This window comes from Platichthys flesus, chromosome 2, assembly GCF_949316205.1.
Source record: "Platichthys flesus chromosome 2, fPlaFle2.1, whole genome shotgun sequence".
Classification (NCBI taxonomy): domain Eukaryota; kingdom Metazoa; phylum Chordata; class Actinopteri; order Pleuronectiformes; family Pleuronectidae; genus Platichthys; species Platichthys flesus.
The window spans coordinates 9,941,170-9,968,834 of NC_084946.1; the positions used below are offsets into that span (position 1 = coordinate 9,941,170).

Consider the following 27,665-nt stretch of genomic DNA (forward strand, 5'->3'; position numbering starts at 1 on the left):
TTTCATATAAATAGCAGTATAAATTATTTTATTTACAGAAACTTGTTACAAAACAAATATACTATACAATCTTTTTTCTTTAAATATTAATTCTAACCTATGTTTTGTTCATGAATTACATAGCAGCCAATACAAGTCCAGCTGAATATGATTCTGATAATGTATATAAAAAAAAAAAAATCTATACACACTTTTACATCGTATGAATGGTGGCTTTATATTTTTCCTCCCAGACACGAGCTGTAGTCTCACTGTCACATTCCAAGTCTATGGTGCTGATAAAAATAAAACATCCTTGCAAACGTTTCCATGTACAGGAAACAACGGTCAAGATGTCAGTGGAGATGGAGGGTAAACAAAACACTTGATTGAAGGTTCTCGTGTACAAATCCCAGTAAACGGGGGATTGGAGCCACACACTGAGGCAAACTGAAAACCTCAACGTCGCGTCTGGAAAACTTTGATTAAAAACAAAAAACACTCAGTGTTTTGTACTGGGCAGCTGATAAGCTCAGGTTTTACCACATTTAGGGTTCTTAGGCAGATTTAAAAGCAAACTCCTAAACACTTCCAACATTCAAGTAAGGTAAAACAACCCAAAGAATACTGTCCTCAAACAGACTTGGTGAAACAAATTCAGGCACTTTTCTTAAATTTGATGTTTTGTTTAAAAGCTGTGATTCAAATTACTTGTTTGGCAACAATGATGTGAGCAGCTGGACTGTCCTCCTCCTTGCAGTGACGGCTGAAAGTCCCTTCAGCCTTTATAAAAACAACACAAGTGTTTCAATCATGGTCTACAAAGTGTCTAGAGTACATGGAAACTAGTCAGCTGACGGGCACAGATTCAAGCCTGCAGGACATTTGAAAATCACAGGCGAACTGGGTCACAGAGCAAATTGTTTTTTTTCCCTTGTTGATTCATAGGCAACGTAAAATGTCTTGTAAAAGCACATGTGATTGAGACCTTGAAAAGTGAATAAAGGTTTCCTCTGTCATACAGACACATGCTACAGTGGCGACACTTCACCGCTGTTCCTTAAAGGATCTCAGTACAGGATTCATGAGATGCTTCAGCTTCTACATATAGGCGTATTGCATTATATAGACTTGGCAGTGAACCACTTCAAATAGTCCTCCGTCTTCTCCTCTGGTTTTTCTTCCTAAATAAATAACAACTTTCTCTTTTTTTCTATTGTTTTAAATTGTACCAAAAATTTTGCGTGTACGAAAAATGCCTGTGCAAAAATACATATTTCACTATTTACAATTTGTTAACAAAATATGTATTCTCAAATAGGGATACTTCAATACTTGTTTGATACAGAGGCTACGAGGAAAAAATAATCTAAATTAAGATATAAAGAAAATGGTCTCTACTTTTCCACACTATCTTGACATCAGTGGAGCTTCCATAAAAACGAGTGATGCCAAAAGTTGAAATAATATATCCTGTGAAGCCATCTCCATGAATCTCGCACCTTAAAACCAACTGGAGACCATGCGAAAATAAGAAAACATCCCAAACGTGGAATCAGGCAGGTATTGCCTCAAGACTCCGTTTTGACAAAAGGAATAGAGTATAACGCCCGCCTTTCTGTTCCACTGGGACTAATCTCTTCTCAGATCACGCTGACGTAGTTTTCGCGGCGAGGCGTCGAAACCTTTTAACATCCAGAGTTTAGGGTAGTGGTTACACAGGAGGGACAATCGTACCCACAGAAGACAAGTGATGTGCATTAAGTTTGTTCCAGTTAAGATGTACCATACCTGATTCCCTATATGGGGAAAATAAGAAAACGTTACAATTCACATCTTGCCGACAGCAGCTGTGGATGTTACACGGCTGTTTGGGTTAAAAAAAAAAAAAAAAAAGAGTAGGTAAGCTGGCTATGCACCATCACCGCACTTCATGAGCAAGCCTGGCCGACCTTTTTGTAATAAAGTAGTTGGCAAAGCTGGTAGCAGCTTTTGGCGAGCCTTGTGGACAACTAAGCAGTGCCTGTGGAGAAAGCAGTTATTTAGTGCTGTTCACAGTTGGGGGTAGGTCTGCTGTGGCTATCATTCTGCACAATGAAAAGATTCAGACAATTAACAGGTGTCCTCAATACCAACCTCGCTCTGTCTCTGACAAAAGGTTCAATCGATCGGGCACATCAGGCATCCTTTTCACATTTGAAAGCACAGCTGTCTTCATCACGTCTACAAAGACTCTTTGTAGTTCAGTGTAAAAAGCTCATAAGAAATCATAAAAAAAGTAACACTTGCATAATTACTCTGGGTTAATAAAAAGAATTGACCAGATCGTCCTTACAGGTTTCGTCTCAGGCTACTGCGTGTTACCCCGAGGTTACTCGACGTGTCGCCGCCAGAGAGGGTCCGACTGATGATAGTGAAACAACAAGGTGATTGTGTGTTGTTCAAGGTGTTGCAAGTAACAGTTTGCTGCTCCTCCTGCTCTTGTTCCAAAGGCTTCTGAGATCAGGCGCTGGGGGTGTCATTAAGTTGGATATTCCAGTAGTCCAGCAGAATCTGACATGAGAAAAATACTCCTACACACTCACGCACATTCATACACATCCTAGCGGAAGAGGCCGGTTTGCCCCCCCCCCCCCCGACCCCAGCTGCTCGGCATTGTTGACAGCTTGTTGCTCCAGCCCTTAACCTGAACCAATGAGCTTTACAGCCCCGTTCAAGAGACCCATGGCTGCTGCTGTCGTTTCTCTTATGTCCAACCAGACAGGAAGACCTCTCAGAATACTGGGACAACACTCACATGGAGAAGGGGGTGGGGGGGGTGGGGTCGCTTGGCTCGCTCATTAGACCCCTTTTGCACCATGCTGCTATCCTAACCTTATACAGTGCAACCATGCCTGACACACACACGCACACATACAAACACGCATGGCTTTGGGAGAATTAGTAAGGACCACATGACTTCACTGGGCAGTCCAGATCATCTCCACCCTGAGGATTGTGGGAAGCTGAGAGTAATGTGGGTTTGACTTTAAAAGGCCTCGTTCAGTCCAGAGCAGCGTGCCGACCGCTCCGGACTCTTCCCTGTCTGTGTGCCGGGTCCATACACTGGAGCCAGGCACCGCTGTCAGGGACGAGCCTTTGGCTGAGGAGGAAGGAGAAAAAAGGACATGATTAAAATGCTTTTAATCAGCAAAACATAATCTAGACAAATAGAAATTGGCTGTGGTGGTGCCATTCACCACTTTATACGTCAGTGGAGTTATTCTACTGGAAAAACCTTGAACGTACTCAAATGTGTTTATTTGCCACCACGCTCGATTTGTTTGATGTGGTTCCCATCTTGATTAATTTGCATCAACAGGCTAGCTCCACGTAACATTTCATAGTACGTTTAAGAACTATTTCTGTGCTGCACTTGAAATTTGGACCCAAATGATTTACTCTCTTTAGCCATGACATGTCTCCTGCTACTTTAACTGAGACTTAGGGCACGATTTTTGAATCTCAGCTCAAGGGCCGGACCAAATCCACTTTTGCTAGGTTAAAGGAGGAATACAAGGTCCAGCTCCGGGTTTCTACTATAATAAACAAACCACAGTGCAATCTCTCATTCCCTTTAATATCCAGATGCATTTGAATCTTAGTATATGAATTGACTGTCTATGTAGTTGCATATCACTGACTTGAGTATGTGCTTTGAAACGTGATTTTATTATCAGGTTTTAGTAAAGTTCACCTCCGTTAATCTCTGGAGACTGATTGTCTGAATATACAGGCTGAACCAAAGTGGTGAGTGAACATATCTACAGTGCAAGCTCTAGCACAGCACCAGTAGTACATAAAAACAATAGCAGATCATTAATCGCATAGATTTGTCTGTATAAAATAACAAAACACAAAGTTCCCATAGCCCAAGGCGACATCAAATTGCTTGTGTGGCATGACAGTTGAACTGCTGAACAGCCAAATGAAGCAGAAAAGCTGGAGATAATGAAAGTCTGGCACTGTTGATTGAATAATGATTTAACGATTATTGGGATTTCCCAGACAATTTGTTTTCGGTCCAACAAGGAACTGTTGTCTCATCAACACCATCACATACTGTGAAATGTGAAAAATCGTTTATTTCATTTAAACAGATTAATCCTCCATGGAATAGAAAGTACTGCTCTGTAGTGAATTAAAACACATCCTGGATGGTGCAGGAAACTGAACGCACCTGATGTAGATGTGAGTTGTTTGGCAGCCCTGGCGTCCCTGGAATGCTCCGACCATGTTTCCCATGGATGTTGTTAATGGCAGGTGACTTGGCCACTTTGGGTCTACCAGGTCCAGGTCCCCCTCCTCCTACTCCCAGCCCTCCTCCACTATTAATGCTGCTGGAGACAGGAGAGCTTTTGCGCTTCTTGCCCTCCAGGCGCCCGTCTGAGGAGTGATGGCTGAAGCTGGTGTGGTGGTCAGATGAGGACTGGTGGTGGACAAAGGGCCCCAGGGAAAGGGTGGAGTCACTGCTGTTCATTACCACACTCATACGCTTGATGGACTCTGCCGGGCTGCCCGAGGGAGGCCCTCGTGCAGGGGGCCCCGAAGAGCCACCTACTGAACCTCCAGGAGGCTCGGCCTTGAGGCTGAGTGAGTTGGTCCGCACAGTGGGGCCACAGTTAAGCCCCACGCTGTGGACTCCGCTGTGGGAGGAGGATAATGACGATGAGGATGAAGAGCCTAATGAACTGTGGTGGTAGGTGCTCCCTGAGCTGCTGACATTTGCACAGTTCTTCTTGAAAGAGGAGGAGGCAGAGTAGTTGGCATTGGAGGAGGAGGATTCGGAGGAGCAATGGGACGAAGAGAGGAGAGAACTGTTCTTCCTTTTCTTCCCAGCGCTGATGCTAGTGCTGCTTATGTTACTGTTAGTTCCACTGCTGCCCCCACCAGTGGCGTTGGGGACGACAGAAGCGGAGGAGACAGGAGAGATCTCCTTGGGCCTGAAGGACGATGACGACTTGGTAGTGCTGCTGCTGGAGGAGCGGGACTTGAGCGCCCGGCCTGAGGCTAGGGAAGAAACTGAAGAAGAAGATGAGGACGAGTGGGCTGAAGGCATCTGCGGCAACGAAGACACTTGTCGGGCCTGCGTAGTGCCGTAGGCCGGGTGCTCAGCCCCACCCTGTGGGGAGCTACGGGCGTTTAAGGTGGTCCCATAGGAGAGCACAGATTTGCCCTCATATGATTGGCTATAAGGAGTCTGGGGCAAGGTGGCAGGGGGGCCCAGGAAGCCTGAGGAGGGAGTGCTACCATGGGAATTTGTGCTTGTCCTATGGGTAGGTGCAACGGAGGAGGAGTTCTCCAAGGCCAATGGGATTTTCCTGCATAGAAAAAAATTTCTTACATTAGATATTCCTGTAAACAAGTCAAAATTCTGACCACAAGAGATAAGATTAATTATTTTCTCCATCTGAGTAAACATATTTTATTAGATAAGGTATTACTCTGAAGAATCTGAGCCGAGCAGACTTACTTCCACATCTGAGAGTTCACATGCTTGTCCATCATTGTGGTAATTGCACATCGAGCTTTGTCCCATCGCCGGTCAAACGAATAGAAGCCTCTTCCACACAGTCGACTTCCAAAGGTACAGTACTGGGAAAAGAGAGGTGGCACAGATCGATTCATGAATCCTTGATAGCAGTTACTGTGACAAAAAAGAAAAGATGTCTATGACACATATCAGCGATGGTAGGGATCTCTTACAGCTGCCGGTCGAGGGTGATAACCTGAATAATGACAGTCCAGTTTGTCAGTGTTTTCCTCCCGCTCCTCGTTCTCGCCCTCATCACTCGAGGGTCGGGAAATCCCATCGGGGGTAGTTTGGGGATGGTGTGGTGAGTCGTGGACTACCGCAGGGTCTCCGGGGGTGCCAACTCCGTGACTGCTGTTTAGTCTGATAGTAGAAGTGGGAAGATCATTTTCAACTGTGAAAAACTGAGAGATTTAACTGCTAAGATGCCAAAATTGTTACCATGTTTGTCTGATGCCACTATACACCATACAAGCATATACTAAAATACAGGAGCATGTGTGGTGTAAAACTTACCGTGGAAGACCAGGGCTGTTAAATTTGGGCTTGCAGAGTGGCAAAGGCTTAGTGGCGTCTGGGGCAGGGCCGTTGCCATGAGCCACCTGGTGCAGGTCATGGGCAGTGGCGAGGTGGGAGGGGGGGTGTGGGTCCCTGAGAGGGGGGTTTTGCTGGGAATGAGGGGGGTGGATTTCTCTGTCCCTTGCTCTGTTCTTGTGCTCCGCCAACAATGTGTCAAAGCGCTTCCTCCGCCCTGGCACCGCCCTTCGCTGGCTTAAGGAATGTGTCTGTTGTGACATTGGAAAGGTCAAAGGTCACTATTGTTTTCAGAGTAGAGGGTTGTTTTGGTTGGAAAAATGAGGGCCTCTGTTTTGATACATGTGATGTTTATAACTTTGCTGAAAACGATCATAACCATTCTAACATCAAGGATATGACCATGTGTATTAATAATCCTGACATAACATTGACATATACCATCATTACGTCCGCTGTATAGGGGCCGGGTGGTGATGCAGTCAGTACTGCACCACAGCAGTATGCATCTAAAGCTGATTTCAGACATGAACACCAGAAAATAGCATTTTCTGGAAGCTTTAGAAACACTGATCTTTAATTTTCTCTAACAAAGAGAGCACCTATAAAGAGGCTTGATGCTTACATGCTATTTGAAAAATGGGAAAATATTAGCATAGACTCCAGTATCACCATTTCTCTACGGCTCCTTATAGAAATAGTGAAGACATTCAAATTTATTAGATCCCACTTCAGGGATTTGTACCTTTACTAGATTTGTTTATAACAAGAAATGTAGATTACTGCCAGCTTTAGGTTTTAAATAATGAAATAATGAACAGTTACTTCAAGACTTCAATACACAGAAAATCGACTAGTTACCTTGCATGTTAGAGATCTTGTGCATGTTTTCCGAGCTGTTATATCCACAACGCCACAGTGGATATCTGCATTGAACTCACGTTCTGAAGGCAGAGCAGAAGAATGAAGAAGAACTGTTACTTACATTTTGTCAAATCAGGGGTTGGGTAGGTTAAGTTGTGTTATCATCCGTGCTTATACAAGATATAAACCATAATCTAAATAGAATTTATAACAGTACAAAACAACAATAGTGTTTATGAAACTTCTCGCTCACCGTTTACTTTCTTGCCCGGGTGGCGTCTGCTACTGGCACTGCTGCTGTCCTGCTTCTTGTCTGAGAGGACCGAGAGGTGGCCCTTTCCGTTTGGGATCTGACCCACGGTCAGTGACGGAGGCTTTGGTATGGAGGGACAGTTAAGGCCTGGTTTAAGGGCTGATGATGAGGAGGAGGAGGGGATGGTGGTAGTGTTGGAGCTCACAGTGGTGCTAGAGGAGGATGTGGAGGAGGATGAGGAGGTGGTGGTGGGGGCAGGTGGGGCCTGCACCAGCTTAGCTGACGAGTCCACCCTCAGGTGCATCTTCTCCACCTTGACAGCCGGGGTGAGGCTGGAAGAGAAGGTTACAGAGATGAAGAGGGCAGCGAGGAGGAAGCTGAGAGTTAGAAACACTGAGCCGGTGAGAAACGCATGGTAAGAGACGGAAGCACACGTATGAATGGAGCTGGGAGGACAAAACATGAAACTAATAAGATCAATTATTAATCCCAAAAATGTGTTCACATTTATATTACTTTGTCAGAAATACAGATTTTTGTAATAAATGACATCATACAGGTCTTTACCACAGCAGTAGCTATATTGTATTTAATCTGCATCTGAATGTCGATAAAGCTGTAGGGCGACGTGAACACAACCTTTAGGAGTTGGGGGAGTTCAGAGTTTTAAAAATGATCGATCTACTGTATATCAGAAAAATAACATAGAGGCCACAACAGGAGTGTGGTGATGTGTGAACCCTCGTGTTTCAATGTGTATGCTTGCACATGTAAACAAGATCCTATTGGTATATGTATCACGCACACCCATTCAATAGAGACGTTCCAAAACCATTTTTACCTTTCCGATACATGGACTTTGTGTATCAGTCGATACAGAGTACTGGTCCGGTACCAGGGAAAATACAAAAATATATAGCTGTATGCTACTAACCCAGTATGAAAGTGGTGATGCTATTATTGTAGTATGGCCTATTGCTAATGTTGGAACTGGCAACACTAGTATCACCCCTCGAAACTGAAGTCTTGCATTCGATACACGTAGCCCTTTTACTTGTGGACAGTTCAAGAATATAATATTGTCAAATAGCTGACATTTTAGCTAGCCGTGGCTAATGTTACACTACTGGAAATCACTTCTTCTTTGCTGCCCTAAAACATGTGCTTGCCAGTTACAGTACAGTGCAGCTGCTGTTTTGGAGCGTTGAAGAAGAAGTGATATTCGGGAAAGAAAACTGAAGTTTTATCAAGCTGAAATGAATAATAAAAACATGAACAGACATACAGTCATTTACTAAATAGCACATTATAAGAGATAATGGTCATTTAATGAGCGTAGCCCATCAGTGGGAAAAATTCATAATACTACACTGTATACTATATAAAGGATATATACATCACAATATCGTAAAACCCTGGCAAAACACAGAATGTAATATAGGGGTGTCACGATATCAACAATTCAGTAGTCGGTGCCAATACCAGTAAAATAACACAACTCTTGATGCCAATTTCGATACCACGGTAAAAAAACGCTTCACGTCATCCTCAAGAGCAGGGGTCGGCAACCTGCGGCTCTTCAGCCCCTCTGCAGTGGCTCCCTGTGCAGTGTTGTGCATATTTTCGCGAACGGCGAACTTAACGAATCAGTTTTCATATGTTGAACGTGAGTGAAAGTCACGTTCACGTTCATTTTTTAAATCATCATCGTATCAGGCCGTCATGAAATACTAGGAGCGGGCGATGTGTGCGTGTGTGTGTGTGCACGCGCGTTCCGAGATTGAGACTGTGTCTCTGAGTGAGTGAGCGGGGCGGGGAGCGGAGTAGTCGCTCACTGACTGACCGGCTGCTTCTTATCAGTGGAAACAGTGAAAACACAGAGTTTCTCTGGTCCCAGCTGCTCAGAGATCAGCGCTGCAGCTCCAGAAGAGGCGCAGCACCGATGCTTACAGCTGGCATCGGCGCTCACGGTTCTTACGGTGCTTCAAAAAAATGGCCATCGTCTGTGTTTTGTTATTTTAGTATCGAAAGGTATCGTAAGTATCAGTTCTCGTGACATCCCTAATGTAATAACAGTGAAACTTACTGAGTCTTGTCTGGCGGGACCATTCTGAAGGGTGGAAAGGGGGTTCTTCGCTGAGTGCCTGGCAGCTTCTCTTTGGCTGGTTTGGGGAGTTTGGGATTAGAGGTTGAGGAGGAAGTCGAAGAGGAGGACAAGCTGGATCCAGCAGTTGAGGGTCGGCCAAGGATGCCTCCAGTCGTCACCCCAGCTACAGACCCCGAGCCCAGCCCAGGCCCAAGCCCACTGCTGCTCCGGTTCCTGGCTGTCACAGGGAAGGGCGAGGTGGAGGCTGGCTTGCTGGCGGAACTATGTCTTCTCTCTGCAGTGTAGTATAAACCAGGCCGTTATTAAAACATAGTTATAGATAGATAATTGAATTCTACAAATCTAGATGATCAGCATCAGTTGTCGCAAAGCTCTGATCAAACGCTGTAACAGACGAGTCTGTGTGGGTAGATGTAGAAGTAAATGGGACACTAGTATGGAGACACAGGAAAACACGAGTACATAGAAAAGACAGTAGTGAGTAGTTTAACTAGACAACAAATAAGTAGCATTTGTGATTCATGCCAACTCGGACGGGAATAGAAACAGCTAACAGGTCAAGAGCTTAATTTCCTGCCTGAGCTTCTTGCAACAGTTGCTGTGCAGACTGATGCAAAGCAGGATGAGAGCAGAAAAGGTTAGGGTGAAACTGACATGTAGATAGAAAGACAAAAATGTATAAATAAACGCATATCACCAAGTGCTTGCCTTCAAAATGAATTATCTCACATCAAATCAAAGGTCTTATGTATTGCTCTTTAAGTAAGAGCAATGAAAATTGCACAATGAAAATAATTGAATTGACACTTCCACTACTGTTCCACAATAAGAATTATTTCAGAGTCAGGGTTTTACCTACATTGAGAATTGCGAGACGGTGCCGCCGTAAAATGTCATGCCGCCTCCTGACAAAATTCTAGTACAATGGAAAAAGCTTGTGGTGATCACGTTTGTCCTGGGCCAAATACATCAATATAAGGAGTTGATTGCTATAAAAAAGCATTGAATAGCTAGTGAATGATAGTCTCGGACTTTGAAGGGGGGTAGCGGACACCCGCACACAGGCACGCACATGATACCAGAATGCCAGAGGACACAACCTCAGGAGCACTAACTGGTTTTGAAAGTTACCATGGCGAAGTGTGGGCCTAGTTGGCAAACCTTTTACTGAGCTAACTCTGTGGTGTAGCTGGAAAGTAGGTGGGCATCCAAAGTTCAGTCTCAGCAGGTGATCTGCTGACAAGCTTGTTGCTGCAGACACAGTAAAGGGGATCCGAATACACATGCACACAGAGAGCCATCAGTCCCCAATCTCCCTCAGCCACAAAAACACACACACCTTCATCCTGCTTAGCTTTCCTCCAATTTCCCTTTTCAGGGAGGAAAAGAAAATAATGGCCCTCAGGTGCCCTCTTGTCACCTGAGTGCTTCTCTTGACACACTGATTCATGACACAGTCATCACACAACACCAGTTTTCCCTCTCACTTCTTAGTAGCAAAATACCCCCTAATGATTATTATGCCCTTATTCTGTAGTCTATGCTTTATTCTTTAAATGACTGTAACCGGAAGTGTCCCTCACATCCGGTTCAGGTAAACACCAATGACGGCTGCATGTCTTATTCCTCCGTGAAACCAGGATATTGTTGCCTGGTTATTCAAACCCTTAATGATTGCAACCCTAACACTCTCCAAAAAAAACACTCACTTAACTGAGAACTTTGAAATAATTAAATGTCCCCATCAGCCTACACAAAAACTCACACCAGGATACCCCAGCACGACACTCAGTTAGGTTCAGAGAGGCGAGCAGACACCAACGGCACCAAAAGACGAAAAAAAAAAGATCTCAAGTAAAATGTTCTGGTGGGATAAGACAGACACAAGGAATAGGGGGAGCCTTAATGTCCTGTTTCACACTCTCAAACTGTTATCATGGTGCTAAGGGGAATCCCTGCCTCTGGGAGTCAACATCAACATGTAATTGGCCTTACTGCAGTCTCTAAAGACACAATGTTCAAGCCACAGCACAGTCGAGCTGAGCTATTTATATTAAATAATAACAATGTTCTTATCGCAAAAATAATAAATAAACTGTGGTTAGTTCCTCTTTATTTAAGCTCAAGGTACATGATTCAAGCCATAGTGTTTGTTTAGCAAAGGCATCGTGTCTTAGCAGAGCAGTAAGGAGACGAGTCTTTGTTCAACATGTTCATAAATGAATGCATAAAACGGCAGCCGAGCGTCTGGCTTCCCGTTCTGCGGTGAGTGTCACCCCTGCTGGGATCAGCCGCAGCCGAAGAGCGCAAACACCTAACGGGAGACATCTGTGCTCAAAGAAGCCTGCTCAAGTCATATCGAGACCTTCTCCACAGTGCTGAGATCAGTGCCTTTGCCCTGAGTTAACGCCACATGTGGTCTTCCCATAATGACATCAGAAAGAGGAAGACCAGAGGGAAATCACAGCAAGAGCCCTGCTGCTCTGCTCGGCCACATAGAGCAGAATCACCACTGAATTTAACTTAGAGTTTCACTGTTCCAATTTGGAGCTGAATCTTTAGTTCATCCAAACAAAATGTATCTATCCAACTTCTTTGATAATTTATAAAGATTCAAAAACATTAACAAACAAAAAATGTCATTTCAAAGCAGAGAACAACTTTATCTTGTCTTATCAACCTCTCAAATGTACGCATCATCTGCTTTTCAAATATTTCTATCAATAAATTACTTGTTTACAACTTCAGCTTGAATGAGAAGTCAAGGGACCCTCATCAATCATTAGATTCAAATGTGTCACAAGAACTACTACTTATGCATAGAATAGTTTAATATTTTAAATCAGGCAACTGTTAGTTGTAACGGTAATGTAACAAAGATTAACCTTTTAATACAATACATCTATCCCTTTTTATATGCCATTTTATCTTGAAAATCAATCTTGAAGGATTTTATTTCAAATTTACAGAAGAATAACAGGTCAAATTGGTTTAGAACCAGTTAGTGTAGAAGAAGCTTTGCCTTTGAGTTTGTACATCCATCCTTTTGTATTTATCTTTAATAAGAGCTGGAAAGATACGTGTACAGCCTTTTGGCCTTGGCAGAGGTGAGCCAAATGCTGAGTGCCACTTGACTTCTTATGTATTGTTACATGACAGAAAAAGAGGAAACACGTGGTTGTTGTGCATGAGCAAATTACAAAAATAGAGGAAACAATTGTCTATAAACAGACTGTCAGATCACTATTTATCCTGGGTGCTTGTACTGCATGGATCAGATTGTGTACAGTCTGCATCAACTATACCTTGCTGTGCAAGATGAACTCGGCCACCTACTGTGACATTGTCATTATTGTTTTACTTCGAGGAACTGTAATGCCTTCCAGTATTTGTCTAAGTCTCATTTAAAATCCGCAGGCAGGTAAGAAAACTCAACTGGAAGTTGTAGTACACAATTAATAGTCTAGTCCAGACTGTACTTGTCTATATTGTTCAGCATTGTGGGAGGAGTCCTATTCTTTTGAGTGTTGACACATGTGTAAGAACAGTTCCTCTTCAAGCCATGTGCTGTTATACCTCCCTCTTGTGGCTGACTTTGACAACTGTACTTGCTGTCTAACCGGTAGGAAAAAATGCACCACTGAGATGAGTTCAGTGTCTAAAGATCAATCAATTGAATCTGAAACCGATTAAGATTTCAGATTCAGACGCTGAAAGTGAAAGATCAATAAACGATTGTAATAAGAGCTGAAATCACCAGATGTTGGTCATAATTGTGTCATGTGAAACGAATAACAATTCCTGTCCACTTGACTTTCAACGACAAACAAATCTTTATATTAAACACAAGAGGTGTCACTCCAACATTCAGCCTTACATTGACAAGGCAGCTCCTTTCTTGATGTGACTTGGGAGGTTTGTGAACACAGTCCAATTCAACGCGATTCGCAGTCATGCAATCACTACATTCAAAAATCAAGAATTCATCGCTTTACTTAACCACTTGGGTCAAAGATCCAGCTGAACTATCTCCGCAGTGGAAATGCACAGACTGAGAGGCTAACATGCACATCCCTGATTCGAAAATCTGATCTTAGCTGTAGCTGCAAAAAAAAAAAACTACTGGTAAGACTGAGAGAGCCACATCAAATATTGACAGGGAAATTGTAAACAGTGAGTCAAATAAATAAATAAATCAAAATCTGTAGAGTCCCCTCTCAGGTTGCAGTGTGGAGAAGGAGAAGTGGTGAGGGAATACACAGGTAGAAGGAAACGTTATACCACAGGGTGTGGTATTGTGGGAAATAACACCACCAGCCTTGTAGTGGTGTACAGGATGAGTATAGGGTTTCTACACATGGAACATACTTCATGTTACATCTAGGGCTTTTGTTAGGCTCCCCTAATTAAACAGGGGGTTAACCGGAGGATTCCGCACAGAGGACTGGGAGCATTGATGACCACAAATAATACAAGTATCTCAGGCATCACCGGTAGAGGATAGACAATTATGTCAACTTGGAAAGACAATGAATTTTCGTGACCTTCCGCTGATAAGGGCTGACGCCAGTGCCGATTTGCTTTAAGCAGAAACATGTGATCTCCACAGAGGAATTTAAACGTCATATCCTGCCTCCTGCATGCTTTCCCCGGATGCCACCCTTTGCCTCAACCCCTTCTGAGATTAATCTGGTGTGAGCGCGTCTGCCCGAAGAATCCCCATTGAGTCCATATCTGATAACGGCTTTACTCTCTAATGATCTATAATATTCTCAAACTATTAAAGCAAAGTTTGTTTGTTGTCAGCATGAAGTATGAATGAATATATACATGCATGTGTTTGTGTGCCTGGGATTGATGCTTACCGTAGTGTGCTTGGAAGGCTTGGGGCTTGACTACTTGACCACAGTGGCTGCACATCACCAGGTAGAAGTCGTCCTGTGCAGGACACTGGCCGAATATGGGCATATCTGTAGACAGGGGAAGAAAAAAGCAGATAGGGCACAAGTCATGAAAGGGCAAATAAAATAGACCTGTGTTCACCTAGTGCCACAGTTGGAATTTGCATCTACACCTAAGCATTTGTCATTAGCTGACCTAACACTGTAACAGCACAAGTGAGTGTAATGACAGCGTGATGGCACATTTTTTTTCAGAATCAAAAAAAAAGAAGAAAAATAGCAATGTCTCATTGTAATACAATATATGCACATAAATGTGTTAATATCCATGTAAAGAACAGTTAAAAACCAAACAGCTCATACAAGGCAAGCAAAGTCTGAATATGCAAGTGTGTATCACTCCCCAGTCTCCATTCACCGCAGAAAACATGTCCTAGTGATAAGAAACAGGAAAGGGCCAAGCCAGCAATCCAAAGGTTACTCACTGTCAAAAAGCCAGTGTCTCTCCCACACACAAATAACCACAGCCCTTACAAAATATACATAGCATGGGTATTTGTGAATATAAACATTTTCGGAAATGTCACTGAGGAAGGGATAGGGTAAGGGTTAGGGTTAGGCTAACCCCAAATGACCCATAATTTCAGAAATCTTCTATTTTTTTTCAAAGGGGAAAAAAATGTACTATCACATTGAGATGGGTATTCAGACCTTTCTATAAATGTCTTAGTTGGCGCACCTTTGACAGGGATTACAGTCTCTTCTTTTTTGGAAATGATGCAACAAGCTTTGCACACCTGGATTAGGGGATTTTCTGTCACTCTTCTCTACAGATCCTCCCTAGCTTTGTTAGGCTGGATGAGGACTGTTGTTGGACAGCCATTTCCAGGTCTCTACAGAGAAGTCTAACTAGGTTCAAGTCAGGTTTCTGCGTGCGCCACTCAAGAATATTCAAATCGTTTCCCTAAAATACTCCTGTGCTATCGTGGCTGTATGATAAGGGTCACTGTCCTGAAAGGTGAACCTTCAGTTCAGTCTGATGCCCTGAGTGTACCGTACTTTGCTCCGTTCAACTTTTCCTCAAGCCTGACCAATCACCATGTCTCTACCAATACTATTGGGCAGGTGATGAGTGGCACCTGGCTTCCTCAAGACATGACACTTAGAATCAGGGGTGTGTTTTATCAATTAATTGTTAATGGTGTTAATTAAACTTATGCAACTTCACAACACAGGAAAAAACTGAATTACCTTATTTACAAAATGTATCTATTCTATTATTTATGGCAGAATGAACGAAAACACCCCCCCCCCCCCCCCCGATTCTAAGTGTCATGTCTTGAGGAAGCCAGGTACCACTCATCACCTGCCCAACAGTATTGGTAGAGACATAATCGTTAGAGACGACAACATTTGCAACAGTGAAGGGATCAGAATACTTTCTGAACATAGTAGATTGCATATCTTTGGGTTTGGGATTGTTGGACAGACATACAAGCAATTTGAAGATATAATCACCTCACTTTTTTCCTAATATTTATTCACTATGGAAATAATTCGCTTCAGCTCTACAATCAAAACAAGACCTGTTAGTGCTTATCCTAGTTCGTCAAGTTATGAAAGTTGTACATCCGAGTGAGAATTATAGCACTGTTTTAAATATTGATTTCTAATACAATAATGCTGAGCATGGTGACCTAAAACGCCCTCCCCTTAAACCAGCTTATGCTCAACAAAAGACATGAGGTAACAGATAATTTGTGAAAATAAAAGGTCATAGCCCCCTTAACAGTCAACTCACTAATTAAAGCATGATAGCAATGATCGCTTAGAAATGGGAGGATATGGCTGATTTAATGTCTCATCTTTCTGTCAGGGGAACACAAAACCCTGTAGGTATTGCAGTTTTAGACAGATGATCCTAAAAAGCACAGGGATCAAGAACAGCAAGGTACAAAAATGTAATGTGTACAGCTCCAGCATGGCTTGATCCCCAGTGGTATGAGCCAAGCCACGCACTTCTCAAGCCACTCTATGGTAAATCAGAGGGAAGTGCCGCTCCTCGCCAGGATGTGATCAAAATTTACTCTGGCGCACAGAACCAGAAAGCGGCTAATTAAGGAGGCTAATTAAGAGAATGCCTGGGGTGTTATGAGATGAGCAGAGGAGAGGATACAAGAGGAAAGAAGTGGAGCCCTTCTCCAGGACGTACTCTACAAGGGCCTTCAAGGGTTCTTCACACATCGCTAGCAGAATCTGGAAGGATTGAGTGCCATTAAGCAAAGACCATATAAAAGGGTCTATCTGGCGGGTTCCCTCTCAGGGAGATCAGTGGCAGTCTTGTGTGGAAGATTTGACAGACCTGGTACGATTTAATGTGCTTCAATTGGCTGAAGCCACTCAGCTAAGTGTCTCCTTCAACAGCAGTGGAATGAAAAGACTTCACAGTGGCTGGGGTCCGCCACAGAGAATAGGCGAATGTCTTCACTTAATGGACAAAGGCATGTTGATGATATAGAACCTAAGTAGTAAAGCACTGCTGATGTGCACAATAATGGGTCTGATTGATATGTACAGAAAACAAATGCAGAGATGTGGTAAGGAAGGTAGTATCCACTGGTTGCCAGTTGCAGAAGCATTAGCCACTAAAGCAACGGTTGGAAGCCGCCCTCAAATTTCTTGGCAAATTATTTTCTACTCAGCATGTCCTTTTTACATCTTATTCGCTCTGTGAGCTTTCTTTTGTACAGCTGGAAAATTTAGGTTATAATGAAAGAGCCAACATATTAGCCAACTTCACATGTATTCTCTATTAAAAGTCTACCTTCTCCAGAGACAGGTCTAAAACACCAGAGTCCAATAGCCCAACTGCAATTCCTCATTAGATCACTTGCAAGGTCAAACAACTCTTATTCCCAAACTGCTGCCGTTGTTCAAGTGGAGCATTCTACAAACAGGTTGCTCGACTATAAAAGAAACCCGGCTAGATCACCTTGCCACTCTGCATTCAACACACTGGCACCAACTGAACTGGAAGAATAAAACAGCCGGTCTTAAAAAGTGGTCAAACGCCAGTGTGCCTGACCGATTCTCCGTCTCCATTTAATCTTGTGCAAGAAGCAGATGAAAAGGAGCGAGAAAGAAATGAAGTTACCATGGAGGAGAAACAAGAGATGGAGGAAAGCAAAGAAACAAGCGTGACAGAGAAAAAACACAGAGAAGCAGGCTGAGGCCTCAGCAAGACAAAGAGGAAGCGAGCAGTGGACCTGCGCTTGAGGAGGAGAAAGAGAGCCTGTGAGCACGAGACAGAGGAAGAGAGCTAGAGTCCAGTTAATTTCAGCATCCTCATCCATGGCAGTGATGAATGATCTAGATAGAACCGCAGCATCTCTGACTGCATCTGAGCAGCGCACACACACACACACACACACAAGCTGAACTGTGACACTGGGACTACACTTCCGAGCTTCCTGACTGTACAGATTAAACTGTGAAATTAAAAAGAAAAATACAAGGCGACATGATGAGTAGAATCATCAGTCTTTAATTTCAAAGCCTTTTTTCAATGTGTGTATTAGGATGGCAGTTGCATCACAGGAGGAATCTGGTGGTGAGTCATGGAGAGGTGTAGTCATACCCTTGTAATACCCCCACTAGACAGACACACACATGCAGAACAACATGCTTTGAAAACACACAGCAAGTGTTTATCAGCCCTGTGAGACAAACAACAGTCACTGATAGATGTTAAACATGATAGAGGCATGTTTTGAGCCAGTTGCGAGGCAAGTGGCATAACAACCTTGAAATGAATATGTCCACTCCATCTCTCTGCCTGCCTCTGACACCCTACTTTCATTCAAACAGTATTGATTCTGACGGCATCTCTTCGGTCAATCAACAACGAAAAATAAGTGTAGTCCAATAACCATTACCCTATTTTAAATAGTGTTCTGAGCCATGCCTACAAGACGTGATAGGACATTTGTTGCTGAAATTGTGCATCGATCTTCAGAGTGTGCATGCAAGGAAACACTGACCAATGCAAATTCTAAATTACGTACACTAAGTACCCCGACAAGGAGCCTGCTCACAAGCCTTTTCCTTTAAGGTGGCATCCTGCGTCCATTCGCAGCATCGGTTGTGCACATGCTCCGAAATCAACGCAACGCGTTTGCCAGATGCAGTAGGCACTTGACCGGTAGGGGCAGTGTAGCAGGAGTATAGGGAATGTGTGGTGTCTCAACAGAGTGCTAATCCGGCAGAGCAAATCATTAAAGGTTCTGGTGGACATTTGAAGATACTGTTTTTCATCATCAATTTCTCGCATTGGCAGAACGAGAGAAACATACTGGCCATTGTCTCGCCGTGCATGATTTATGGGCCTGACAGACCATCTATGATGGCGCCGCTGTCTCTTTTTCTGCCTTGATCTCAGAAAGAACAAAAATGTAACCTCCTTGAGTGTCACTATGTTTATTGTTTACATCATACAAATCAGGAAGTTCTACTCAGTTAGATCTGTCTGCTGTGACCTCTAGTGTTATCCTCCAGGTAACACGCGTAGAACATCGGCAAGTATGTGAACAACTACTTTTACGACGCAGATGGTTGTCTACGCGAACACGTGTTCAAACACCAAGTATATCTCCGGCCTTAGACCAACACACTGAGTCCCACAAGGCCAGTTCACACTTGACATTATAATGTTTTTCATTTGATCTGATCACAAGTGGACAGACCTAGGTACAGGTGTGTGTGCCAACTCAAGATGCATTAAGGATGAATCAGACTACACCTGGAGATGGTCTGGGCCCCACATGGCCACATACTTTATGTGTGTGAACGTTTGTGGTGTCCCGCCAAGATATCAACAATGATAAAAAAATAATTAAATAGGTAAAATGTTGTTTCATTGAAGATCTTCTCCCAGTGCACTGATTCCCTCGGCCACTCCTTGGCTAGCCCTTTTTCTCACCATCACATTGACAACAGATCTGTTTGTCATTGTTGGACGAGCTAAAAACAACACAGCACGTTGTCTTTGCAAAGAGAAATGATGTTGTTTCTTGCTTATTTACATATAGAGCAGCAAAGAGAGATCTGATCACAAGTGGTCACTGGAGACAAACGTGATGTGGAGACGCATTCTAGTGTTAGGTGTGAACTGACGTACTTAGAGCTGTGCACTTGTGATGGGTTAACCCGAGATGCATTATAAAGTGAGAACAGTTGAACAGGGCCTGAGAGAAAGAAGGAAATGATAAAGCTGGGCACACACTGATGATATTGTAGGTGTGAGCCGAAATCATGTGACCAGAAATGAAAAGTGACACCTTTCATGATGAACCATCCATTGTAAAATAAAATAATGTTTTGCCTCAATTCCTTGTCACAGCAACACTCAAAGTGACCTACGTCAATAACATCTACTCTTGTAAAATTATTTTATATGTACATGCATTCAGATTATCTGAGCACTGCCGATGTCTTTTAAAAAATCCTCGTTGTTAGTAGTGATAGTCTCTTCTTTATTGAGGTGGCCACAGCATGGTAAGTTGTAAAAGAGAGTAAAAAGAAAAAGAGGCATCTTAATCTTAGTGTCCAAATCCTCACTGCAAACAGATTGTAAGAAGCTGTGTGTGTGTTGCTGAAACATATAAAAAGCAGAAATAAACACATGTTTGGTGGTAAAGACAGTAGTCCTGTTAACTACTTGTGAACATTGGCGAAGCACGAAACGTTTCTTTGAACAAGCTGGGCTTCTATATACAAATCGCTCTATCATTATAGTAAGAAAACAGATTCATCATTCATTCATTTGAATCTGACTTAAATGAAGAAATCAGTCGTTGACTCATCCTGTCAACTGACTCATATCATCAGTCTCAGTGCTTGGCGAGCCTGGAAAATGCCTGCACGATTGTTGATACGTAATTTAACAAGGTGCCATTTTATTGTTGTAACAGATTTACCTATGTGGTGAAGCTTGCTGCAAATCCAGGCCTATCAGCAGGACAAATCAGCTAATGCTAATGGTGGTGTCTCCAAAAATAATATTGCAGCACAACGTGCTTTCAAATATCATTGTGTGGCTGAGGAGCCAGGTGATATGCACTTCTGTGAGATGTGGTCCTTTCTCTTTATTATACCATGAATGAACATTACAACTCTACAATATGTCTCAGCTTTAGAGAGAAACTGGATATGATAGAAAATACGAGGAACATAATCATCCTATCAGTTTGTTTTCAGAGTAGTCGGATTGTTTTCTTTCTTGGGTTTTTGTCCTTGATGTTTCGTTGAAGATTCTATATTTGTATGACCTGAATACATTTTATGTTGATATATCAGTTTTGTTGGTGAATACTTTGAAAAGTAATTTTAACAATTATTGATCTAAATATGTGATACAAATATTACAGCTCCTTTGTTTTTAATAAGGCAGAATGTGATATAGGAGCGTAACTTCACCAAGCATAAGACGGGGCTTTTACAGAGAAGAGTTTTAACAGTCAATTTCCATTTGGGGATCAAGTTTTTCACAAAATGTACAAGGTATTACTTATTAACATTTGAAAACTTGATGGTATCTTACAATTCTTCGGGTAACATTGTTGTTGTCTTTCAGTGTGGGGGCGCACATGGCATATGGTGGAAGGTTTCACATGTAAAATGGCAGAAATGTGTATGCTGAACAGTCAAGTCCATACCATGCAGTCTCCACACAGATTATGATTTTGTAAGTGCCATGTCTGGGCCTGCACTCACCTACAGAGACTCTAAGTTGTTAACCGTTAAGTTATTTTAGGGGCAGATGTTAATGTCTGCTGCCACACTAGACGCTGATTATATCCGGTTGTCCAGTCAATTCACAGCGCGCATGGTTTGCAGTAAGTGTGCTTTTTGACCTGACCACCCGTGTAAACTGTTTGGGTGCATATGTATATGTGAAAACCCCAGAACCAAAATACACCTTTGGCCCTGGAGTAGAAAAAACAACACTCACCTTCTCTGCACAGACGCATGGCTTCGCGATTTTTCCCGAAGTCTTTGAAACTTTCCTCCGATTCAGCACCTGAAAACGAGGCGATCCGACACACAGACAAATAAATAGTTGCACTTGCTCGCCTGCCCGTGCTGTTGCTACCAGTATCGTTTCTTCATATTCCACCAGAAAAACTGCATGCAATCCGGCCAAAAAACAGGTCGGGACTGGCAACTGTCGCGCTCCGCCTCGCCTCCCCGCGCACATTTCGGACGCCGGAGGGACTCACCGTCGTTGCCGTGGAGTTTGGTGGCGTCGACCCAGCTGCTCCAAGGCTGCCCCAGCATTATTTCTGGACTAGGCAGGGATCTCCGCTCCGCAACCGTCGCCATTGCTGTGGAGCCTTCTCCCCGCTGGAGCTGCTGCTGCTTCAGCTGCTGCCTGGCCGCTCGGCGCTGCTCCCCCCTGACGTCATCCTCGGCCCTTTCCGACATTCTTTCCGCTACAATGTAACAACACAAGAGTCAGCGGTGGTCGCGCTCTGGATAGGAGGACTTTCTCACCGAGCGACACCTCGGAGCCGTGTGGGGCCATCACACAGACAACACGTACAAATACCCCATATACACGGACTAAAGCGCTCTAAGTTCCTGGGTAGTTGGCATCTCCTACAGTGCATGCGGTGCTCTGCTACTTAGCTCGGTGGCTCATTTAAATACGCACGAATGCATAATGAACTCTGCTTCATTCAATTTGCAATAGTACTAAGTTTATATTAAAAGATATGCACATCACATACAAATATGTCATAAATACTGTAACTAGTGTGCATTGCTCCAACGAGGCCCAACAGTCCCACATTTTAATTAATTTGGTGCAGATTTTTTTTTTGGATCCGCACCATATTGCACATTACTCATTACTATGGTAAATTATCTGTATTTATCTAGAGCTTTTCTAGTCTTGATGGCCCCTCAAAGCGCTTTACTATACAGCTTTTGCCATTCACCTATTTACACGCATCATACAGTACATCAATCCCACCAGCAGCCAGTAATTTGGGAGTTTGGATTTTTCGCAAACGCAACAATTATTATTTTGTGCAATGTCAATAGATAAAATAGCTGGTAATTAATTTTGAGATTTTCCACAGTGCATGCAGTGTCAGCTTACTTAAACACGTATGTAGGCGTGATTACTATGGAAGTGAGATTACAGTCTAAGCATTGTGCTCATCCAAATACTGTCTATGAAATTGTGACGCAAAACAGTCAAGAATTTTTCAAGCAAGAAAAGTAAGCATTTAAAAATGAAAACATATCCATCAGAAGAAACAACAAAAGACAAACCACAAATTGTTTCATATCTTGAGTCCTGGAAGATGTTTCATATGCAACCAACTTATTATTACAACAAATTTTTTTACTGATTTGATCATCGATAAGAATAACTTACTGTCAGACTGAAACTGATATACAGAATGTGGCTTTCTCTATGCATGTTTATGGTGTTTACATAGATGTTTGTCCTCATACAGCACACAACTTAGGTGAAACATATTTAATGATAAAAAATGACTTGCTCTTCAAGGATGTTGAATCAGTAACTGCTATTTTGCAAGTGAAATGAAGACAGACTAAAGTTATGATGTGTAGCTTGTTTCTGTTAATCAGAATAATGTAACAATCAATGTGATTTGACTGTTGTGAACAAATTCCTCTTTTGTTTCTGTATTTTTCTAATGTGTAAAGACACAAGCTGGTGTCACAGCCTGGTTTTCTTTACTTTCACTTTCAAAATCAAAAGGTGTCATCTGCAAGAATGCTGCACATTCTAAACTGATAAAAACTGGCATGCAATAAATAAATAAATACAATTTTAACTCAACATACTAACAGGACTAAGTAGTGTCCTTGATTATGTGAATGCCATTGTGCTGACTGATCCGTTTCTGATGGCAACTCATCTGAACTTCTTAAGATATGATCAACTGTCTACTTGACAGAATAACAACGACTGTTGGAGCATGTGTGCTGTTCTTCTGATACCAAAAGAGGATGTTTAAAAACATCTCCTCCTAATAAATGTCAGAGAAGTTGAATGTATTCCCATTTGGCACGTACACTGAAGAACCTTGAGCAAAAAATGAACTTGGCCCTCTGCTGGTAGTTTCCAGTGTACAAACTTGGCTTTGACTTTAGATAAACTCTAAATTTAGAAATACAAATTAAGAAGCTTATCCCGAAGATTCCCCCAGTGATATTTGGTTAGAATATAAGTTGTTTTCGATCTGATAATGTCTTTACTTACTGCATATACATGAACCTTTGTCACAAATGATCAAATTGAGCAATAACATGTGAACAACCTTTGGTGAATTTGAAAGTCTTGCTGCATACGGTTACGACAATTAGGATGTTGAGTTTCAGAATTTAGCAAAGTTAGGCAACACTCAGGGGGACAAGCTAAACTTCTCTATATAGCTGTGCATTGACAATGAGGGGCGTTCTTTTCTATTCTAAGACTGGCTTCCGTAGGAACTGTTAAAATTGTAAATATTGTTGACATATACTTCAATAGAAACAATATTAACATAAAAAGGCAAACATAAATTTGTAACTTTTGCCAGTCAAACTAGTCACTAGAGACGGAACATCACAGGCTGGTTGTGCATTCGATCACAATAAATAAGTTCTCTGTACAATATAAGGTAGTCCAAAGGTTAAGTCTTTTAATTACTGCTTTTCAGAAACTTGTAGCAGTACTCGTTTCCTCAGGTTCTAGTGTTGTATTGGATTACATTTCAGTCACAGTTGTTATCGTTTAACAATGTCTAATAAACACATAACCATCACCTAGGCTTCAATATATCCATCCCCTTCCTCACAATATCTGAATGTTTCTGCTGATGTGTCCGAAAAACTGCATGCAATATTCCTTCAAAGACTGTTTGATAGTAGTACTACATTTACAGTTTTTTAAGTAAGACTTCATTCACAGTGAGAGTGCATTAACAGTAAAATATTGTAAATACTCAGTATAACGTTTATGGGCTGTTCCTCCACCCGTCCATCTGTGCACCCATCCGTCAAGGTCAATGAAACTAACTTCATTTTATTGCATCTGTTAAAAGCAGCCACCTGGACTAAAGATAAAGAAATTACATATTTTGATGGTCAAATTATATTATTTGGTTGTAATGAATGTAATTAATTTTTTTATTTCTTTTCTTCTCTATATGCATTTTTGAGTCTTCACAGACATTGATGCAAAATGCCACTTGAGTGTTTGGTGGAGGTTTACAACTGCCAATCAGTACTTCTCCTTTATGCCTTTTTTCATAACCACACACCAGCGTAGATATATGTTTGTTGCATACTCGTTGAAAATCAATTCCAAAGTAAGCTGGCTGAAACCAAAATGAAACCAGGAACCAAAATAAGAGTCAGTTTGGGGAAACTACAGGGCTGAGCATTTGTGGAAAACAATTACTCTATTGAACTCTAATATGTTTATAAATAAGTCAATTATAAAAAACTGTTAGCACTTCTTAAGCATTTGTGATTGTTGTAATGTATTGTATTAGAAAACAGTAAATGCCAATAGAGTGAAATAATGAGTAGTTGTGAGTCCTTACCTTGACAAAATAAGAAAAAAAGGAACTTCTTTTTAACCCTATCAGTTGATCCTCATCGGTATGGGTGATCGCTGGCTGCCACACACACTGGAGAGGAAGACTGGAAACACACACAATCACACACACGCACATACATATACATACACGCAAGCATGGAAGAAAGATGAATCAGTATCAGGTTTTTTGTTTTGCTGTATTTGGATAAAGTTTTTCAGTGAACCAGGGATTATAAGACTGTCTGGAAGGTAACATTGTCCTCCATGGACCTTATCACACTCTTCTTCACCACTGTGCACTAATCCAATCCATTAAGCAGCATCCCTAACCACCTATCCAGCCCCACATTAATCCCTTTTAAAGACTGAGACCATACCCTTTCGTCATTATTATTTTTTGTCTTAACTGATGGAATAACATACAGCAATTAATTCACAGAGGTAACCAGTGGCTTGTTTAAACAGACCACAAAGCCATACAGTATTAAGTGTTGTGTATATTTTACGACACCTTATTTTAGTTTGGATTAAATCTGCATAATACCTCTAATGTTGTTTGCCAAAAGCTTTTTCTGAAGCCATTCAAGCCCAGGAGCAAATAAACTAACTTCTCAATAAGCATCAATTCTGCAAATATTTATGTCTTGCTTAATCCAAGTGAATTTAGCGTTCCAATGGATTCTTGACCTTTACCATAACATATAACAACACAGCAAATATGTAGCTATATATGAATGCTTTTTGTATTTTGTGTTATGTTGGTTTTGTCTTGATGTCTTATCCATTTTAAGTATGTGATATCTATAGAAATGAACATGGCTTGCAAAACAACCATTTTAAAATAAACATTTATCTCCCCCTTGCTAACACTACTGCGAGTTACACAAGAAAGTAGAGCAGTAGTTTCACCCTTGCCTCAAAAATATATTTAAAGTATGCAATAGCTCAGAAATAATGTAAACAATATATACAATACTATATCCAAAAACAACTTCAAACATCTCCAAGTCGAAGACTCAATTATGTCAAGGGGTGTTTAAATGGAAAGGTTTAAAGTGTTAACCTCAAAAAGGGCAATGTATGTTATAACCAGTCACCATGTAAATGCTAAAAACTATGTAGAGCAGGGTCAGCAAAAGGCTAAAATGAAATGAGGTACATTATATTATGTCGAGAACCAAATTCTTCATACGTGCAGTCGACAGCACTGGCACGGCAGACATTTTGACTTCTCATACTTAAGAAGGGAAAAGTTCCTGTGTTACTTGTAAAATTCCTCTGCTCCATGTCGCATGCATAAGCTAAATGCAGCAGTAATTAATGTTAATAGCAGCAGAGTCAAATTCTAACTGCAGTTATATAGCACTATTAGCCTTTAGGCTGGATGCCCTAAAAACTGAATCATTATCTGCAGCTCAAAATCTAGAGAGATAATGGTTTGCACATCGCCTTTAGAGTCCATAGACAGTAAATGTGTCTATAGTGTAGTTGTGCTGCCTGGTCAAAGTCTCCATTAGAGATTGGTGTAGAGAGTGTGTCCCAAACACATAACATCTGCTCTGGATAACTGTTCAGACATGGCTCACCTAAAAGCCTGGAGTATAATAACGCATATATGTTATACTGTAAAGTCTGACATATTGTACTATAAACATGTCAGTAAGTCATAGTTTAACCTAAAGTCAGTTGTGGTTTGGGCTCTATGAAAGCTTCCAGTTGACATTCACAACTTTACAGTAGTTAGCTAACAGTATCTAGCATTGACCACCAGAAGCCAGCAGTTTGATTGGCTAGCGTTGCCCCCACCTCTGCTGCACACTGCTCTCATTAACGTACATTAACTTTGATTCAAATAGAAAATGTGTTCATCAGCTAAATATGATGTGTGAAAAAGCCAGTAAGTCCATCGGGAGCTGTGTCATGGTGACTGTGAGTCTGTGACAGGTACAGACATTACTGAGGAGCAGTGGCGGCTACATTAGCCTGCTAGCTGCAGCCTGTAGCCAGCAAGCCATGACTAGCGTTAGCAAGGAAGCTGGCAGCAGCCTGACAGCCCAGCAGAAGTCATTCACCGCCGCCACACACAGACAGTAACTTCGCTCTTACCCGGGCTGTGGATGCTGTGGACGCGACTGTGGCACCGGGCGGACGTGTATCAGCTGGATGCGCTGAGCGCAGGAGACAGAAGACGGTTGCAAAGAGCGAGGGCAGAGCTCAGCCTCTGTGGAGGTCTTCACCTGGTGCTTCCATGTCTGTTTACCAGACTGCATTCTGGGACAGATACGTCACTGCGTCACGATGCACGCGCACTCACGCACATGCGTCTCCATAATCAAATATATATATTTCCCTTAATTTTCCTGAACATTACCAAAAATGTAAATCATCGGCTATATATATACAACGCTAGGGCTATAAACAAAGCTTCTCACTGATAATGATAAAGTTGAGAGATAATATGTATACGTAAAATAAAGACATCATATATATTTTACAGATAATATAAATACATAATATATAATATAAGTAATATAAGGAGATGAACTATAATATAGCTAAGTTAATAGTCATTGCTATTATATATATATATATATATATGAACTATAGATGTTACTTTTCAAGAAAATAATAATTCATTTTTTCTTCAGGGGAGCTTTCAACAGACCTGAGGTCCTTCTCTGTGTTGTTGTTTTATTTTATTTTGAGAAAAACAACGCAGACTAATAGATATCCGCCTGTAAAGTGTATGTCAATTGTTAATTGTAAGCAATAACAACTTGTAACATTTAAGTTGAATTTTTTAGGATTTATTACAGAAGCAAGTTAAATAGTTT

General features: G+C 41.9%; 1 protein-coding gene across 1 annotated transcript; it reads right to left on the reverse strand.

Annotated features, from left to right (window-relative positions):
• LOC133961898 (ataxin-7) lies at nt 1-27,071 on the reverse strand. The gene is made up of 13 exons (XM_062397276.1): nt 26,938-27,071; nt 24,836-24,935; nt 21,488-21,700; nt 21,220-21,288; nt 14,175-14,279; nt 9,289-9,583; nt 7,203-7,534; nt 6,947-7,029; nt 6,068-6,336; nt 5,725-5,914; nt 5,492-5,613; nt 4,199-5,339; nt 1-3,121 (listed from the first exon to the last, which is right to left on the reverse strand). Exons 3-13 carry the CDS (start codon nt 21,690-21,692, stop codon nt 3,104-3,106), a joined length of 2,829 nt encoding a protein of 942 aa, XP_062253260.1. The 5' UTR covers nt 21,693-21,700; nt 24,836-24,935; nt 26,938-27,071; the 3' UTR covers nt 1-3,103.
• Nucleotides 27,072-27,665: the final 594 nt, after the last annotated feature.

Excerpts from the sequence above, each read along its gene's own strand:
- LOC133961898 (XM_062397276.1), bottom strand. The coding sequence starts at position 21,692 with ATGTCGGAAAGGGCCGAGGATGACGTCAGGGGGGAGCAGCGCCGAGCG. Across the intron at positions 14,280-21,219 it reads CATGCGTCTGTGCAGAGAAG|ATATGCCCATATTCGGCCAG; the intron begins GTGAGTGTTGTT and ends CCCTGTCTACAG. Across the intron at positions 7,535-9,288 it reads GTCCCGCCAGACAAGACTCA|CCTCACCCCGGCTGTCAAGG; the intron begins GTAAGTTTCACT and ends CTTCTCTTCCAG.